Source organism: Anomaloglossus baeobatrachus, chromosome 8 (genome assembly GCF_048569485.1).
Source record: "Anomaloglossus baeobatrachus isolate aAnoBae1 chromosome 8, aAnoBae1.hap1, whole genome shotgun sequence".
NCBI lineage: Eukaryota > Metazoa > Chordata > Amphibia > Anura > Aromobatidae > Anomaloglossus > Anomaloglossus baeobatrachus.
The window spans coordinates 218,239,948-218,259,764 of NC_134360.1; the positions used below are offsets into that span (position 1 = coordinate 218,239,948).

The following is a 19,817-nucleotide window of genomic DNA, read 5'->3' on the forward strand; positions in this document are numbered from 1 at the left end:
TGAAAATACGCGTCAAGACTGTGGGTTTACATACACGTATTTCCAGTCTTAGGCCCACGGGAGCTTGTTTCTGCGGAATTTGCCGCGGAAAACCTGCAGAATTATCTGGATTTTCCAGATAAATCCGCAGGTTTTAGCATGTACAGACACTCCCCATATTATCCTATGGGACATGTGGAGTGTCTGTGTCAACGTTGCGGAATGTGCGGCTGCGGAACATGTTGCGGATGTCCCGCAGCCGCACGTAACTGCATGTCAATTATTCCTGCGGAATTACCTGCGGAAATCCCGGCCCTCCACTATGGAGATAGAGGCCGGGACGTCCGCAGGTAATTCGCATGAAAGTCCGAAGGTTTACCGCAGCTATATCGCTGGAATCCCGCAGATAAAAATAGCTGCGGATGCCGGCGGGAAACGTGCGGCCGTACCTGCGGATACATCCGCAGGTGCGATCGCCCGTGGGTACATGGCCTTAATGGATCGGCGATGATTTCTGTGCCCCTTGTCGTTTTTTGAGTACCATGCGGGCTCCTCACGGATGGGCTCGGGGGGGGGGGGGGGGGGGGTCTCCTCTTGGGGGGTTGGGGCTCCTCTAGGGGGGTGGGGGCTCCTCTTGGGGGGTGGGGGCTCCTCTAGGGGGGTGGGGGCTCCTCTAGGGGGGTGGGGGCTCCTCTCGGACGGGCTCTGGGGGGGCTCTGCTCGGGGGGGCTCTGCTCGGGGGGGCTCTGCTCGGGGGGGCTCTGCTCGGGGGGCTCTGCTCGGGGGGGCTCTGCTCGGGGGGCTCTTCTCGGGGGGGGCTCTTCTCGGGGGGGGCTCTTCTCGGGGGGGGCTCCTCTCGGGGGGGCTCCTCTCGGATAGATTTGTGTCTGATGCTCTTTCATTTGGAGTAATTAGCGGCTGACGCGTTCCAGGTTTTCCCGCTAGCGGCTCCCGATCCCGTGTTTCTGCTTGTTGGCGGTCCAGCGCCTGTGTGATGTGACGCTTGCTCAGGCGGCTCGCGTCTATTAGCCAATTATACATCGGTGCGGCTTGTAACACGCTGGAAGCTTTTGATTTGCGTTTTCCTCTGACCTTTAGATCTTCCTGTTCTTGTCGCCGTTCCCATCATCCGTACACATGTAGCCCTCATGTAACAAGGTTGATTGCAGAGTTTTACAAAGGTCGCCCTGTTTGACCGCCCGTCAGACTCGGCTGTATCTGGCAGTGACGGGGGCGGCTGCTGCTCTGTGCAGTGTCAATAAGACCCGCTAGAGACGGCCTGCAAATAACTGCACAAAATCCGAGCTCGCCGCCGGCACAGAGTCAAGCGGCTTCAGACGTCAAATATTTGCACAGCTGCTGTACGTTTTCACTGGCGCGCACACACAGGCGACAGCAGGAAATCGGGGGTCACCGTCCACAGGGACGCGGCGTAAAACTGTCACCAAATGTGTAACCCTGGCAGGATCCGGCACGGCGGCTTCACCTTGGCTTCCAGGAACCGTTGTCAGGCGGCACCTGCGGCTCGTGCGCGGCTTTATGAGCCCATTAATCTCGGTTATGATCTGTTCACAAATTAAATTAGTGGGTGAGCTCCGTTATTGCAGATCTTTCCTTCATTTGTCACCTCCTGTATTCCGGCTAATGGCTCCGCAGGGACGCACACGTGCAGACCGGTGACGGTGCCAGCCCGGATTGTGTGCTGCCCTGGGGGTGACCAGTCGTCGTCCTGTGGCACTGCTTACTACCATCACCATGGGTCATTGAACCCCCAGTAGTCAGAAGGCATATGTGATAGAGTGTAAGTTCTTGTGCCCCATAGCTCTTGTGCCCCATAGCTCGGTCAGCTTGCCGTGTACCACGAGGCATGAAGAATGGCCACCATTCCTAATGGGTTTTGTGCTTCATTTCTCAGGATCTGGATTTATAATGTGCAGCAGCAAAGAAACGCACGACAGCGACGCCGACCTGGATGTTGACGGGGACGACACTCTGGAATACGGCAAAGCACAGTATCCTTTCTCCGGGGCGGTGTGCGGCTCATCAGTGTGGGTTGGGAGGGTGCAGACGGCAGGGGCCTGCCTGGTTTCATCCACACCCGCCAGGTGTGCCCCTCACCTCCTGCTGTGGAAGTCACAGATGCTGCAGAACCTCTTCAACACATTTTATAGTTAGTTGTGAAATTTACAAGGTGACACGATCGTCTCTGCTTCCGCCGCCTGTTTTTCTTAACAACTCGTCCTTCAGGTACACAGAAGCCGACGTCATCCCGTGTACCGGAGAGGAACCGGGAGAAGCCAAGGAAAGGGAGGCGCTCCGGGGAGCAGTATTAAAGTGAGCACCGTCCGCCGCCCGATTCCTCACTTACAATATTTCCGTTAATATATTATGTAATATTGTGTTTGCTTTTTCCTATTGACAGCGGTGGAGCCCCCAGCACCAGGATAACAACAGAGTTCTCCAAATGGAGCAATGACGGTGAGTCTGGGACCCCTGACCTCACATTATAGCATATAGTCCTGCAGAGATGGATGGACGATGGGACTCGTCAGGGTCTCTCCATGGAGACTTGAGTGGGAAATATGTAGAATTGGTGATGCCCCATATTGTGCCATTTTGAATGGGTGTCTGGGTAATTTTGGATTTTGTATCTATTGCAGAAATGCCGTCGACGAGTAATGGGGAGAGCAGTAAACAGGAGGCGATGCAGAAGACGTGCAAGAACAGCGACATCGAGAAGTGAGTGCTAGCGCCGGCGTTTTACAGGCACTTTAACTGTTGCGCTCTCAGTGCTTGGAGAGCAGCGTGTGCACCCGCCACATCCTGGAGGACTCTCCCCCCACCACCACCACGACCTGGAGGGCTCTCCCCCCACCACCACCACGTCTTGGAGGGCGCTCCCCCAACCGCCACGTCCTGGAGGGTGCACCCCCCCTCAACCCCACCCCTGCCACGTCCTGGATGGCACTCCCCCCGTCACGTCCTGGAGGGCGCTCTCCCCTTCCCCCTCCCAAATACCACCCCCCTATCGCCACGTCCTGGAGGGCGCCCCCACCCCCCGCCACCATGTCCTGGAGGGCGTTACCCCCTCCTTGCCCACCACCATGTCCTGGAGGGTGCACCCTCCCCCCATCACCACCACATCTTGGAGGGTGCTCCCCACCGCCACATCCTGGAGCACACCACTCCCCTTCCTGATTGTCGAAGGCTGAACATTGACAGTTTAGGCCAGCGGCACAGTCACGCTATCCTCCACTGTGCACTGATGCTGCAAGCAAAGCCAGCTTTCCATCTGCATGTCCTGTGCTAGGAGACCGACCACCGCTGCTAGACCACTTGTTTGTGAAAGCAATTTCCAGTTTTATCCATTTAACAAGTTGAGACCTCTCCTATCTGTGCATGCTTTCTGTGCCAGACCATCCCCGGGGGTCTTCTGTCCTTGTAAGATGCTGGGTCTCTGGAGCCGTGCCCGCTCGCACATTGAAGTCTCTAGAGGGGGAAGACAAACTCACAATACTGTAATTTCTGGTAATAGCCATTGTGAAGGCTGCCATTAGTAACCAGTGTCCAGTGATGGGGTTTTCTCTCTTCGTCCTGGTGTGATGGTCGTGATGGGATGTAGCTGAGTATCCAGACACGTGGGCTCGTACGTTGCCGTCCTCACAGCTGACACTTTTGCAGGGTTGTCCAGATAATGGTGGTGACAGGTCGCAGGCGCCGAGCGTCCATAGGAAATCACTAGTCCTTTTAGTTTACCTCTTGATATAGAGCGAGAGCCGCTGTTCCCCCATTTATCACCGGTCCCGGCAGCAGGCTCCAGTCATCCGTCCTCCGTCCCGCGAGAGACTCTTATTACTATCCTTAGAAGACTGGATTTTCCTGTAATAAATAGTCCCCTCCTCGGTGCTCCTGCCGGTCGGACATATTGCCCCAGGTGTATCTGTACCCGTGTGTCAGGGAAATGAATTGATCACAAAGCTGCAGCCTGATGTGTATTCAGAAGGAAAGTGCGTGCGGGAGGGGAGCGTGCGCCATCTGCTCGCTAACCGCTCCGCCGCTGAGCCGTGATATATGGCGACCCGGCCCGGCAGCCTAAATTGATTCATCTCCAGTTTCTGTTTCTTAATCTGGAGCTAAATTGGTTTCATTTTTCTTGTTTGGTGCTGCGGGCGGCGGAGGCTGTGAGCTCTTTAGGCCGGGCCCTGAGCAGCTTCATTTTTCATAACTTTGACTTTTCTGTTTTTTCTTTAAAAAAAAAAAAAAGTTATTGATCGCTTTGTGTTTCGCCTCCTGATTAACATTTACCAAAACAAATCTGTTGGATAAGCCGCGCTTTATCACCGGTGTCACCGCGGCTTCACTCCTGAACGATCATCATTGTGAAAATCTACTCTCTCATTATACATAGTCCACCTACGTCTCAGCCCGCAACGATCACACGCTAACGAGCAGATCTACTTGTGGCACTCGCTCACCGCCCGTCCTCTGCCTGCACCTGTCACCTATGTCCCGGCCTGCGCCAATCACACGCTAACTAGCAGATCTACTTGTGGCACTCGCTCACCGTCCGTCCTTTGCCTGCACCTGTCACCTATGTCCTGGCCCGTGCCAATCACACGCTAACGAGCAGATTACTTGTGGCACTCGCTCACCGCCCGTCCTCTGCCTGCACCTGTCACCTATGTCCTGGCCCGTGCCAATCACACGCTAACGAGCAGATCTACTTGTGGCACTCGCTCACCGCCCGTCCTCTGCCTGCACCTGTCACCTACATCCCGGCCCGTGCCGATCACATGCTAACGAGCAGATCTACCTGCTGCACTCGCTTACCGCCCGTCCTCTGTCTGCACCTGTCACCTACATCCCGACCCGTGCCGATCACATGCTAACGAGCAGATCTACCTGCTGCACTCGCTTACCGCCCGTCCTCTGCCTGCACCTGTCACCTTCATCCCGGCCCGCGCCGATCACACGCTAACGTGCAGATCTACCTGCGGCACTAGCTCACCACTCGTCCTCTGCCTACATCTGTTACCTACGTCCTGGCCCGTGCCGATCACATGCTAAGGAGCAGATCTACTTGCGGCACTCACTCACCGCCCGTCCTCTGCCTGCAGCTGTCACCTACATCCCGGCCCGTGCCGATCACATGCTAACGAGCAGATCTACTTGCGGCACCCACTCACCGCCCGTCCTCTGCCTGCAGCTGTCAGTAACGTTCTGCAGTCTGTCACTAATCACTTCATTAATCAGAAGCGGTCATCAGATAATGAATAACTATTTACATAAGGATTTTGATTAAATGTATAATTGTTTTTACTGTTTATATTTATCTTAAAACATTAATATATATATATATATATATATATATATATATATATATATATATATATTAGAGCTATGTATAATGTGTGTTTGTGTGTGTATATATAATTTTGTTTTTATTTTATTTTTAATGAGGCAAGGGCAGGGTAATGTTGACTTTTTTTGTTATTTATTTTTTTTTTAACAAGTTTTATAACTTCTTTTTAGCCTATATTTATTGTCCCGCTTATTGGACTTGCTGTGCATAACGTCGGCCTCAGCATGTGAGCCCGCATCATAGGCAAGGACACGGATGTAATTATACGTAACCAGTGGTGAAGGGGTTAACACAATGGCATGCTGGGAGCTGGTGAGCTGTAGGTTGGAGAGCGCAGCTCTGGGGTTACAGGGCCGGCAGCTTAATCCAAAACGTCAATGCTCCATTTTTCCTGTGTGTTTTTTTTGTTTTTTTTTTTTTTTTTTTTTTTTTTGCAGGGCGCAGGAAGTGTTTCGGGGTGACGAGCCCACCGGGTCACCTCCCATTTGTTTCCCTCAATTTTGTGTTGTCATAAATTCATTCCAGTCGGTCGCGGTCGATCACTTTATCTCCGTCAGGGCAGGGAACGGCTCTTCCCGGCATGATATATGACACGAAATGTCTCCGCCAGCCTCCCAATGAATCACTCCAGCTGTTTGGTGTCAGCGTGAAAGCAAACAGGACAAGGAGCGGAGAGCGGCGCGCGCTATAGGAAGAGACATGACGCACCAATGTTTATTTAATAATTCTGTAATATTTCCAGCGCGGGTGCGGGAGGACCTCCAGAAGCGGGAAGGAGGGAGCGGAGGACGGTGGGTGGAACAGGAGGCTCTAATCTGCTGGGGTGGATCATCCATCACCACGACAAGATCATTAATCAGGTGGAAGGAAAGCAAAAAGAGGGATGCTCCGGCACAGGGGCCTGCACGGATTAACACCCTGGAGGGGGGGGCACGCACTGTGAAAATACAGCATATCCGAGTGTTTGTCTCCAGTGACACCAGCGGCAACAACTTTGCTCCTGCAGCTTCTCTATAACTTTCCTCATGGTCCATGGATTCACTTTGTAACTTTATGGAGCAGATTCTCATAGACGGGAGGAAGCCATCAGGGTGATGTCAGACTTGCCCTCTCCAGTGCAGATTGGCGGTGCGGGTCAACGTGTGCACTCAAGAAATCCAGAGCCCAGCGGCCGCTTCTGCTCCTCGCGGCACATAACCAGTACGGTAAAGTGTATTCACGGAGGGCTCATGCCCTGCGGTCCAGTGCCGAAATTCGGGGCCCAGCGGTCGCTTCTGCTCCAGACTGCACATATCCAATACGATAAAGTCTATTCACTCATGGCACATGCCTTGCGGTCCGGTGACGCCGGCCTTCTCGTCTCGGTTGGTCGGGGTTTTCTTGTGCAGTGATTGCGTCATCCACGGGAAACTTCTGGCCTCGTTATTGGCTGCAGAGATTAAGTGCACTTGAAGAAGTGCAGATCCATGAGGACAACTGCAGCACCGGCGCTGATCCGGAGGATTCTAGGAGTTGTGTCCACTGCACGACAAGCTGGAGAGAGGGCACAGGTACTCGCTGCGTCCTGGAGAGCTCGTGACATTGGTATTAGTGGCCACTAATCAGGTCCACCCTAATAATAGGGTGGACCTGATATGTTTTCAGGTGGATCTCCATCTTCATGAGCTGCGCCCAGCCCCTCACCTTCTGCTGCGTCCACCCCCCCTCTGCTGCGTCCAGCCACCCCCCCTCTGCTGCGTCCAGCCACCCCCCCCCTCTGCTGCGTCCAGCCACCCTCCCCCCTCTGCTGCGTCCAGCCACCCTCCCCCCTCTGCTGCGTCCAGCCACCCTCCCCCCTCTGCTGCGTCCAGCCACCCTCCCCCCTCTGCTGCGTCCAGCCACCCTCCCCCCTCTGCTGCGTCCAGCCACCCTCCCCCCTCTGCTGCGTCCAGCCACCCTCCCCCCTCTGCTGCGTCCAGCCACCCTCCCCCCTCTGCTGCGTCCAGCCACCCTCCCCCCTCTGCTGCGTCCAGCCACCCTCCCCCCTCTGCTGCGTCCAGCCACCCTCCCCCCTCTGCTGCGTCCAGCCACCCTCCCCCCTCTGCTGCGTCCAGCCACCCTCCCCCCTCTGCTGCGTCCAGCCACCCTCCCCCCTCTGCTGCGTCCAGCCACCCTCCCCCCTCTGCTGCGTCCAGCCACCCTCCCCCCTCTGCTGCGTCCAGCCACCCTCCCCCCTCTGCTGCGTCCAGCCACCCTCCCCCCTCTGCTGCGTCCAGCCACCCTCCCCCCTCTGCTGCGTCCAGCCACCCTCCCCCCTCTGCTGCGTCCAGCCACCCTCCCCCCTCTGCTGCGTCCAGCCACCCTCCCCCCTCTGCTGCGTCCAGCCACCCTCCCCCCTCTGCTGCGTCCAGCCACCCTCCCCCCTCTGCTGCGTCCAGCCACCCCCCCTCTGCTGCGTCCAGCCACCCCCCCTCTGCTGCGTCCAGCCACCCCCCCCTCTGCTGCGTCCAGCCACCCCCCCCTCTGCTGCGTCCAGCCACCCCACCTCTGCTGCGTCCAGCCACCCCACCTCTGCTGCGTCCAGCCACCCCACCTCTGCTGCGTCCAGCCACCCCCCCTCTGCTGCGTCCAGCCACCCCCTCTCTGCTGCGTCCAGCCCCCCCCCTCTGCTGCGTCCAGCCCCCCCCCTCTGCTGCGTCCAGCCCCCCCCCCCCTCTGCTGCGTCCAGCCCCCCCCCCCCTCTGCTGCGTCCAGCCCCCCCCCCTCTGCTGCGTCCAGCCCCCCCCCTCTGCTGCGTCCAGCCCCCCCCTCTGCTGCGTCCAGCCCCCCCCCCTCTGCTGCGTCCAGCCCCCCCCCCCCTGCTGCGTCCAGCCCCCCCCCCCCCCTGCTGCGTCCAGCCCCCCCCCCTCTGCTGCGTCCAGCCCCCCCCCCCGCTGCTGCGTCCAGCCACCCCCCCGCTGCTGCGTCCAGCCACCCCCCTTCCTCTGCTGCAACAGCCCTCACGGTCAGGATGGCTAACAGGTCAGAGAATCGCCCATGTCCCCACCATGAAATTAGCCCGAGTTTATCAATGCACGACGCGCTCTGAATACTCGTGGTAATTTGGCAGCCTGGATTCTCAGGGCCTGGAGCCAAACAGAGCTGCAGCGAATCGTCACAGGTGAGGACACAAATCCCAACCCGAGACATCGCCTCATTGTAGAGGATCATGTACCCGGCCGCACCAAGGATACGGCAGCTGCCATCGCTACAGGCCGTGATCCAATTATTGTAGCTCGTCCCACTGTTCTGTGAGCGAGCGGCGGAGCCGAACCAGCCATGAAAATGGAGCAGGTAGTGGCGTAACAATGTCAGAAAATTAAATCCTGTACAATAAGCGGTGATCAACAACTGCAGATCAGAGCTAAGCGTCTAAAACACAACTCTGTGCTTTTGCTGCTGCTCTTTCTTTCCCCCTGCTTTGCACTGCAGCATTGCCCATTAGCAGCCTTGTAACTGGTGCTGCTCAGATGGGTCATCCGGGACCTTCCACTGCTGCCTTTGGGTGGCGGCTCAGTTTGCGCACTTCTCCTTCGTGTCCCCGCTCAGCCGCCATGCGTGGGATTTACTGGATGGCTTCTGATTTTCCAGAGGATCGGACTCGTACTATGAGGAGCCGCTTTATGCTATTTCCAGCCTCGGCTGCCAGCCCTGTCGTCGCCTCTCATGGCACTAATAATGGTTGGGCTTAGAAGGAGGCTGCGACCTGTGGTGCTGATGGCCCCGACCCCTGCCAAACCTGCCACCTACACCCTATTCACATGCCGCCCCTGCGATAATTATCTGGGGAGACACTGCCGATGACGAGCGCTCGTCTGGGGTGGATAAATATTGACTTGCTCACACAGCTGGTGCTTTGTTACAGTGTATCATTGTCCTGATACATTGTAACAAGCCCATGGGCTGTGAGCGGCCAATACCCTGGATTTATTTCAACATTTTCTGTGCGTATTAGATCAGAAAGATGGAAGGTGAATCCTGGGAAGGCAACCTTGTGCAATATAGGCGTATTGTGCTTGCTCTGGAGTTGGCCTGGTAACAGTGATCTGAGTAAGTCATGTGACAGGAAGTTAGTCTATTGTTGCCATGGTAATCACAGAGCAAGCATGAGCTGTCCAGTTCTGCGGCAGATGGGATCTGAGGAGGGAAGGGGGGGTGTATTAGTCTTATTCTGTGCATTTTGTGATCTGCTGGGCCTGTGCTTGGGGTGCAGGCGCCTTGCAATGCTCCGGGAGTTTGCCCTGCCCCGCACAGCGTGCTGCAGCGCTGGGACTGATCCGCATCCTCTCCAGTCCTCGTGTGATCTCGCCAGTCACACAATCCACAGTCAATTAAGATTCTGCTCCTGCAAATTCAGAGATAATTTAATTAACAGAGCGCCCCGGAGCGCTCCTTGGGGACTGCGCGGAGATTGCTCAATTTAATTTTGAGCAACAAAGCTGTGACTATAAGTAAACTTCTGATAAACGAGCGGGCGCAGCGGAGGCGCAGAGTGCATGAGGGTCAGGCGGAGGCGCCGGCACCGAGGACACCAGGGCCATGGACATCCTCGACTCTGAAGCCTGTGATGAATGTGGGATTACATCCCCGGCCACGTCCTGGGTCTAATGAAAATACATGACCTGTTTAGTGCTCCACATCCGCCCCCTCCCATTTGTTTACCTCCTAAAATGCCGCCTCATGTCATGTGGTTTATTAATTTTAAAAAGCAGCAACACTGTTATATTGTAATTATTGTACTCTGTGATGTCATCACCAGGGGCGGGGCTGTATATAAGGGGGTGTGGCCTCATCAGATTATGTCATTAGTGATGTGATCACCAGGGGCGGGGTGGTATATAAGGGGTGTGGCCTTATGTCTGTGTTATATAAGTGATGTCAACAGCAGGGGGTGGGGCTGTATATAAGGGGTGTGGCCTCACGTCTGATGACCTCTTTTTATCAGTGATGTCATCACCAGGGGGTGTGGCTCTCTGAGGGGTGTGGTTTTATGTGTGATGTCATATCAGTGATTTAATCACCAGGGTGTGAGGCGGTATATAAGGGGTGTGGCCTCATGTCTGACATAATTATCAGTGATATTAGCGGGGGTGGGGCCTCACATCTGATGACATCGTTATATCAGTGATGTCATTAGCAGGGGGTGAGGTGAAATATAAGGGGTGTGGCCTCATGTCTGACATTCAGTGATAGCAAGACATCATTATATCAGTGATGTCTTCACCAGGGGTGGGGCTGTTTATAAAGGGTGTGGCCTCACGGCTGATTACGTCATCAGTGATGTCATCACAGGGGCGGGGCTGACACCTTTCACACGTATACAGGCCGGTTGTCAGCAGTAATGGATGAATGGCTGGTGCAGATTGCAGTATACAGGTGTTGTATAAGGTGTCTGACTATTTTTGGCCGTTGGGTTGAGGTTTCGGGTTATCCTCGCAGTGATGGTGAGAACATATTCCGATCAGCCGTTTTGCATTTCTTCTTCCGTCCTCCCCAGCCCCCATCCACTTGGGCAGATCTGGGTTAAGCGGCCTCCTGCCACGTTCCGCCTGTGATCCGTCCCAGCAGGCGCCCATCCCACGATTTGTCCCGGCAGGCGCAGGATTTTCGCCTAGTTTGCAGGCAGCAGGGGGTGAGCGGAAGCGGCCATGTAAAACATTCCCTTGTGTCGGGGTCTCGGGCGCGCTTTTGATTAGCAGCAGATGAAGGCCCCGGATCTGAGGAATCCTCGCTCACGGCTCCCGTCTCTCTTGTTAATAAATGGATATTTAACAATGTCTGCGAGCGTATGAAGTGATAATAACTAAATCAATACCCCCGCCATTGATTTGTCCCGGCTCCCTGCAGCGTGACGCAGCGAGCAGCGCGTTAATTTTCCAGCTAACTAGCGGCCTGATCCGCAGTCCGGCTATTGATTGCCTTTTGTATTAGACGTTATCCCTCTGCAAAAAAATCATTGTGCCCAGGATCCCGTAATAATCCCATTACATGGCCGTCTGTGCGTTCTGCCGCTGCTTTCATGTCCTGTTCCCCGTGTTCCTTCCCGGCTGTTTGAATATTTGCTCTATTCTCGCTGTAATGAGCAGCGGCCGTCACTGTCCCGGTGCAGACGGCCGAGAGACTTTACCGCTGCAGTTACCGGATTGCTAATTGGTAAATTGTGAATAAATAAATTACGCTTTTACGTTTCAGGATCACAGAACAATCCGCAGTGACGACGTTCGAAGCGTTAAAGGCGCGAATCCGAGAACTGGAGAGACAGCTATCCCGAGGAGACCGCTACAAATGCCTCATCTGCATGGTGCGTACGTCACACGGGGTCACCGCCGGCCTCTAGGGTCAGCCGGACCCCATCAGATAAGGCTGCGGCAAAACGAAGCAGCAGAGGCCATGTTGCCGTGTGTGTGTGGGGGGTTTAATAGGTCGATTTATAGTCACTGCTCGGTCTCGTGGGTGGATCCGCTATTTCTCTGCAAAATCAAGACTATTTAACAAGCAATATTTATGGTGTGAGATCCCCTCACAGACGGGACCCTGTCCTGCTCTTTAAGTGATGGTGTCTAATGCTCGCCCATGGAACCATTGTAGGGGTAATTCTCATTTTGGCCATTCACTACAGAGCATGCAAGATCTGGGGGTGGGGGGCTGTTGCTACTGGGCGGGAGCAGAGACCTGCAAATCTGTAAACACAGGGTGGGGGGCAGAGACCTGCTAGTACTGGGCGGGAGAAGAGATCTGCAACCACGGGGCAGGGGGGGAAAGACTTGCGGCCACTGGGTGGAGAGACCTGCGGCCACTGGGTGGAGAGACCTGCGGCCACTGGGTGGAGAGACCTGCGGCCACGGAAGGTTGAGAGGCCTGCCGCTACTGGGCGGGAGAAGTGATCTGCAACCACAGGGGAAGGGGGGGGACCTGCTGCTACTGGGCTGGAGGAGAAGAGATCTGCTGCCACGGGGAGCGGTGGGGGTAAGACCTGCTCTCAAGGGGCGTGGGGGAAGAGACCTGCGTCCACAGGGCAAGTGGGAGAGACCTGCGGCCACGGGAGGGGGGTGGGGGGGGGTCGGGGATGGGGTTTGGATTGGTCTATGACTTTTTTTTCATGGAATGGGGAAGAGACCCCTGCAGCCACAGGGAGGGCTGAGGCCACAGAGTGGGCAGAGGCTTGCAGCCATGGGAGGGGGAGACCTACAGGCACGGGGGTAGGTTTGCAGCCACAGGAGGAGGAGGACCTGGAGAAACAGTGGAAGGGATGCTTTTTGCATAACTCCATTTTTTATAGCAGTTGTTCCTGTGGCTGGACGTGCCAGAGCCCGACCTTTTGTGCCGACACTTGGACGCTGTTCTTCCCGTGGGCTCAGCCTCTCACATAAGGTGGGAGCCGTCTGGTCTATGGGACGACCTCTTATGTTGCTGGTTCTTCTTCGTTAGGACAGTTTTTCAAACATCTGTATTTTGTGGTCCAAGCACAGACCGCCATGTACAGAGGGTCCGCGGGGGTCCTGACCGGGATGCTGCAGCCTCTTTTTGTATGCCTGTGTCTCGGGAGATTCACGGCCGTTTCATATTCGGGCTGTGGTCTGCGGATGTAGCAGATTCGGGGGTCCTAGGGCTGGATGTTCTCATAGAAAGTGCAACCAGGGAAATGCCAGAGCTTCTTGGTGTAATGACTTGTTGCTGCCTCCTAAGGGTTTAGGTTTGGCTGAGGTGAACACTCGCACTTACCATCCCCTTTTCTCTCTTCGGCAGGATTCATACACGATGCCCCTGACGTCCATTCAGTGCTGGCACGTGCACTGCGAGGAATGCTGGCTGCGCACTCTGGTAAGCGGGGGCCATTATGGAGGAAGGAACAGAGAAGGGAACGAATTGTAGGCAGGTGCGCCGTTCCCCCTCCCCCCGTGAGCAGACTGCAGCGCCCCCTGCAGGCTCAGGTGCTGCTGACTGCTGTCAGTTACTCAGGCTCTCAGGACTTTTCCATGTTTATAGAATGTCAGCCATCGGGGGGCCTGGACCAGCGCCTCTCCCTGTGTGCTCGCTTCTGCCCCCAGTGGTGAGGTTGCACTATGCAGTCAGTCAGCAGCGTCCTTCTTATCCACTATCTCCGTCCTGCCCACATCATAGGAAACGTTTGTTGTTTTCAGGACTTTTCCCGGGACACTGTCCTGCATTCTTCTTCCCGTGAATTGCCTGCTGTTGATAGCGCCCCCAGCAGGCAGGCGGGGGCAGATCCTCGGCAACGGTGCTGTGGACAGCCGTGGTCTGATCTTTGTGGCAGTCCACATTGTATCAGCCTGAGCTCCCAACTGGGAAGAAGGGCAGCTCAGTGAGGACCTTGGCGCTCGGGAAACAATTAATAGCCTCCTCTCGTGTTCCACCAGGCGCCCCCCACCTCTCAGACCCTCAATTTATGAAACCAGTCGTCCCTGCCTGAAATAGCCGCCTACTAATGTAGCCATTAAAACGTAGCCTGAAGACGGCCGTAAAAAGCCTGGAACGCTTTGCTGCTTTTGTGTCTTGATCAAAGTGGATATGTGTAATCTTGTTAAGTCTCCGCTCCCAGCGACTCCCCCGACTCTCCCCGGCCCCTTCCTCCAGGTCACCCACATATTTGCACGGTTTTAACATCTGCAGCTGTATCCTCGCGTGTGGCGGATCAGCGGCGTCCGGCGAAACACGTCCCGCCCGCAATTCACACATGAAAGTGAAAATCTTGTATAATAAAATCTAGGAAAATACAGTAATTAATGGTGAGCAGCGGGACGGTCCCGCCTGCCGATTGTGTGCTCACATCCGCTGGATCCCCCCCACACACCCCGCGCCTTTTCCATCTCGCAATAAACAATTTAGGTTTTAATAGGCTTGAAGGGGAATCGCGAGCAGACGGAAAGCATTTATTATACGTCAGCGGATGAAAGGAGCAAATATCTCTGCCCGCAAATGAAAACTGTCTAGCGGGACAGGTGCGAGAGGGTAGGAGGCCGCCGCGGTACAACTTGCAGGAGGAGAGAGAGAGAGGCACGCGGTCAGGAGAATGCCTGGGGGTGGGGGAGACGCTATGTCAGGAGAACAAGTGGGAGAGGCGCGGTCAGGAGAACGTTTGGGGGAGGGAGTGATGCGCGTTCATGAGCGCCTGGGGGAGATGCGTGGTCATGAGAGCGCCTGGGGGAGGGCGTGGTCATGAGCGCTTGGGTGAGGGAAAGGGGCGCATTTATGAGCGCCTGGGGGAGAGGCGTTTGCGGGAGAATGCCTGGGGGAGGGGGGAACGCATTGACATTTCTTTGTTCCGTATCCGCCCTAACAATTTTTGTTGTGGGCTATTTAATCATACTTACATTTTTACATTTTATTTGCCGGTGCTGTTTTTTTTACACCTATTTTGTTCTTCACTTGCCAGCCGAAGCAGGTTGTCTGTGCATCACCAGCCTTAATTTTCTCCAGTGAGCTGTGCATTTCTACTTTTTCTGCGGTCATGAGTGCCTGGGGGAGGGGAGAAGCGCGGTCATGAGAGCGCCTAGGGGAGGGGGCCGGGGAGGCGCAGTCATTAGAATGCCAGGGGGAGAGGGAGTGGCACGGTCATGAGAACGTCTGGGGGAGATGGGGTGGCGCGGTCATGAGAGCGCCTGGGGGAGAGGCGTAGTGGGGAGAGGCGCAGTGGGGAGAACGCCTGGGGGAGAGGCGCGGTGGGGAGACCGCCTGGGGGAGAGGCGCGGTGGGGAGACCGCCTGGGGGAGAGGCGCGGTGGGGAGACCGCCTGGGGGAGAGGCGCGGTGGGGAGACCGCCTGGGGGAGAGGCGCGGTGGGGAGACCGCCTGGGGGAGAGGCGCGGTGGGGAGACCGCCTGGGGGAGAGGCGCGGTGGGGAGACCGCCTGGGGGAGAGGCGCGGTGGGGAGACCGCCTGGGGGAGAGGCGCGGTGGGGAGACCGCCTGGGGGAGAGGCGCGGTGGGGGGAACGCTTGTGGGAGAGGCGCGGTGGGGGGGGGAAACGCTTGTGGGAGAGGCGCGGTGGGGGGGGGGAAACGCCTGTGGGAGAGGCGCGGTGGGGGGGGGGGAACGCCTGTGGGAGAGGCGCGGTGGGGGGGGGGGAAACGCCTGTGGGAGAGGCGCGGTGGGGGGAACGCCTGTGGGAGAGGCGCGGTGGGGGGAACGCCTGTGGGAGAGGCGCGGTGGGGGGAACGCCTGTGGGAGAGGCGCGGTGGGGAGAACGCCTGTGGGAGAGGCGCGGTGGAGAGAACGCCTGTGGGAGAGGCGCGGTGGAGAGAACGCCTGTGGGAGAGGCGCGGTTGGGAGAACGCCTGTGGGAGAGGCGCGGTTGGGAGAACGCCTGTGGGAGAGGCGCGGTTGGGAGAACGCCTGTGGGAGAGGCGCGGTTGGGAGAACGCCTGTGGGAGAGGCGCGGTTGGGAGAACGCCTGTTGGAGAGGCGCGGTTGGGAGAACGCCTGTGGGAGAGGCGCGGCTGGGAGAACGCCTGGGGGAGGGGGAGAGGGAGAGGCGCGGCTGGGAGAACGCCTGGGGGAGGGGGAGAGGCAGAGGCGCGGCTGGGAGAACGCCTGGGGGAGGGGGAGAAGCGCGGCTGGGAGGAATCTCAAATTCAAGCTTCTCGGAGGATTGTGGTTTGGAGAATCACTGCAATAATCCCAGACCTTACTGGGTATAATGGGCACAAGGAGTCACGTTGTCCACATGGGGGCCCGGCCTCTGACACCACTGATCAGAATGGGGGTGCTTTCTGCCCCTGTGTGAGCGGAGTAACAGTGCACATGTACTTCAGTCTATGGGATGGTTGGAAATGGCACCGTACTTGCTTCTGCCGATTAGTGGGGGGGTTTCTGCGGTTGGACCCTACTATGCTGTGGATGGGTAATAACTTGCACAGTGAGTCCGGAATAGAGTCTGCGTGTTTGCTGCAGGCTATGGGGGAGGGGGATATCTGGTCACTACGTAATATATGGGTTTGGGCACCTTGGGGATAACTCGGGGCCTGGCGTGACTGCCATGGGGGAGGGGGGTCCGCCTTGTTATTTTCTAACGTCCTGTCTCTTTTGCAGGGGGCGAAGAAGCTGTGCCCGCAGTGTAACACCATCACGTCGCCCGGGGACCTCAGGCGCGTCTACTTGTGAGGCACTGACGCTGCTCCAACCTCGCTCAAGACTCACCCTGGTCACCTCGCGCCTCCATTTTCCGGAGTCGGAGGTTTCGCCAGGGTCTGTAATGTGACAGAGGAAGATTTGGAAGCGGACAGACATTCTTATCTGCAGCGGAGCAGATGAAAGTTAGAGACTTTCCTGGACTTTTGTGGCTTCCAGATCTTCTCCTCGCTTTGTTCCTTCCAGTCGGCACTATCGGGGGAGATGCCAGATCCCTTCCCCCGCAGCACTCTGTACGTTTTCTCTTTTCCCTGTACCTGCTGCTGATTTTTAATGTTTCTCTATGAATTCGCCCAAAGCCGAGGACTCGACAGCCCCGCGCCCCATCGGATTGTTTTTTTATTTTGTTTACATCGTCCCCCTCGGACCGCGCTCCACCCTGGAGACCCTGACACGGAGCTGTACAGGCGACCCCCACTGTGGTTCTGAAGGACCTCGTCCTCGTTTCTCCTCCTTGTGCGGTTTTGTGATTTTATATATTTTTTTTTTTTTTTGTAAAAAAGCAGGGAAAAGAAGAAAACGTGGAGAACCGCGAAGCACATGTATATAACTTCTATGTTTACAATGTTGAGTGTAAATGAAGAGACTCCAGATGTCCCCAATATCCTCCTTTTATGAGCGGGGGGTCGGGGGCTTCACCGGCGACTTATTCTTGAGTTTTTATTTTCTTGCAGAAATGGGTCTAAACATGTAACGTAATTTATTTTTTGGATTTTGTTTTTCCTCAGCAGCGCCCTGTGTGTGGCATATAGGAGCGCAGGGTCCCTGGGATTACCTCTGTGGTGCTGGTGCAAGATCTCCCATCTCATGGCCGGGCGAGGTGGTACTGCTCCATGTGATAATACTTTGGTAGGGGCTTGCGGGGGGCTTGGGCTCTGGACGTGTCAGCTTTGCTGTTCAGATCATGCCAGTAATCAGCGCTAATATTTTCCTGCTGCTTCCTATACATTGCACTAATTCTGTGTATAGAGGATGGTGGATTTTGTACCCCCAAAACGCTGCCATCACCTCACAGGATTTTCCTGTGTCACAATGTATTTAATAGGAAGTGAAATGCACGTATCACCCAAAGCCACCAATCAGAACTGAGCAGTCACGTGCATAGCTGTGCTCTGATTGGCTGCAGGAGACGCAGCCTTGGCGTTCAGATTCTGATTGGCGCAGATGTGAAGTTTAGTTCTGACCTGAGGGCCTGGGGGTCTGCTGGGGGCTGGACAGGCGCTAAGAACAACTCCATAGACTATTTACTATTTTTATCCCCCCTCCCCATGTGAAATGCTGCAGGCTCTGATCATGTCCCTATGTAGGTCAGTGGGGTTGTAGGCTGAAAAAAATTACAGCTGCGCGGCTGGCCTTACTGCAAACATACCTCCCACATCTACAGTTCCCATGTGCCCCTGGCCTTACCACAGATCATAGCACCCCACATATACAGTGCCCATGTGCCCCCCAGCCTTACCGCGCAGCTAATGCGCCCAAATATACAGTTCCCATGTGCCCCTGGCCTTACCTCAGCTAATGCACCCAAATATACAGTGCTCCTGGTCTTACCACAGATCATACCGCCCACATATACAGTGCCCCTGGGCCTTACCACATATACAGTGCCCCTGGCCTTACCGCAGATCATAGCAACCCACATATACAGTTCCCATGTGCCCCTGGCCTTACCGCAGATCATGGTACCCACATATACAGTACCCCTGGCCTTACCACAGATCATACCTCCCACATATACAGTTCCCATGTGCCCCCTGGCCCTTACCGCAGATCATAGCACCCACATATACAGTGCCCATGTGCCCCCAGCCTTACCGCAGCTAATGTGCCCACATACACAGTTCCCATGTGTCTCTCCCCCCCCCCCCCCCCCCCCCGGGCCTTACTGCAGATCATAGTGCCCACATATACACTGCCCCTGGCCTTACCGCAGATCATACCGCCCACATATACAGTGCCGATGTGCCCCTCCCCGGCCTTACTGCAGATCATAGTACCCACATATACAGTGCCGCTGGCCTTACTGCAGATCATACTGCCCACATATACAGTTTCTATGTGCTTCCGGCCTTACCGCGGATCATACTGCCCACATATACAGCGCCCATGTGCCCCTGGCCTTACCAGAACTCATAGCGCCCACATATACAATGCCCATGTGCCCCTGGCCTTACTACAACTCATAGCGCCAACATATACAGTGCCCCTGGCCTTACCAGAACTCATAGCGCCCACATATACAGTGCCCATGTGCCCCTGGCCTTACTACAACTCATAGCGCCAACATATACAGTGCCCCTGGCCTTACCAGAACTCATAGCGCCCACATATACAGTTCCCATGCGCCCCCTGGCCTTACCTCAGATCATAGCGCCCACATATACAGTTCCCATGTCTCACCAGCCTTACCTTAGATCATAGCGCTACATATACAGTTCCCATGTTGTCCCTCCGCTGGTCTTCTCTCCCCCTCCTCCTTTCTGTGTCTAGTCCTATAGATTTATTCTGGAGCACCAGCCTCTTACCTCGGGCCCAGCTGGGCTCCGCTCCGGGTGCACTCATCCGTGGCCGCACATTTGCATTGACCCTTGTAGCGCTGGGGGAGGAGGAATCATCTGCAAGTCAAAGCGCTTGTTCCCAGCTGCCGGGATGCGCTGGCCAGCGAAGGGTTAACCATGTGAAATTGATTCTATTAGATATGTATTGGAGACGGCAGGAAATGAATTAGGACGTTAACTTGTTGACCTGCAGTTTGACACGAGTTAGTGACCCGGATCAGTGGCAGCTGTCATGCAGGGTGGAGGTATCAGCGGCGGCTGCAGGGGACCTGCCTGTAGAGCCGTCCGGGGGGGTCCCGCTGCTCTCCGGATCGGCTGCGGTTTTACAGGTTTTTAGGCAAAACGGTATTTATAAGTGAAATAATTTTTGAGAAAACGTTTCCACATTACCAAAATAAACCGCAGAAAAACTCGCAAAATTTCACAAAAAAAGCAAAAAATATGTATACATAGCAGACGCCTACTCCCAACTGCAATACATTTACCAAGCTACTGCTCCCTGTTATCAGCTAATATTTTATTATAACGATGGCGACTAGGACAGGAACACAAATTTAGATTTTTATTAAATATAATAACGAAGGATAGAAAGTCCTTGTTCCTCCGTGACTGCGGTGCCCCCCCCCCTCCCGTGACTGTGGTCGCCCCCCCCCCCCCCCTCCTCCCGTGACCGCGGTCGTCTCACCCTCCTGTGGCTGCAGTTGCCCCCCTCCAGTGACTACACACACCTTGTTCCCTCGTGCAAAATCTCTGA

General features: G+C 55.8%; 1 protein-coding gene across 3 annotated transcripts in view; it reads left to right on the plus strand.

The window, feature by feature from the left end:
- The window catches only part of RNF220 (ring finger protein 220), a 129,245-nt gene extending 111,283 nt beyond the window's left edge, over positions 1-17,962 (plus strand). For all 3 annotated transcript variants that reach the window (XM_075320201.1, XM_075320202.1, XM_075320203.1), the window contains 7 exons: positions 1,895-1,991; positions 2,227-2,313; positions 2,402-2,457; positions 2,640-2,718; positions 11,552-11,660; positions 13,106-13,180; positions 16,407-17,962. In XM_075320201.1, coding sequence (XP_075176316.1) covers positions 1,895-1,991; positions 2,227-2,313; positions 2,402-2,457; positions 2,640-2,718; positions 11,552-11,660; positions 13,106-13,180; positions 16,407-16,478 — 575 coding nt within the window. In that variant the 3' untranslated portion in view covers positions 16,479-17,962. The remainder of the gene's footprint in view (positions 1-1,894; positions 1,992-2,226; positions 2,314-2,401; positions 2,458-2,639; positions 2,719-11,551; positions 11,661-13,105; positions 13,181-16,406) is intronic.
- The last annotated feature ends 1,855 nt before the right edge of the window (positions 17,963-19,817 follow it).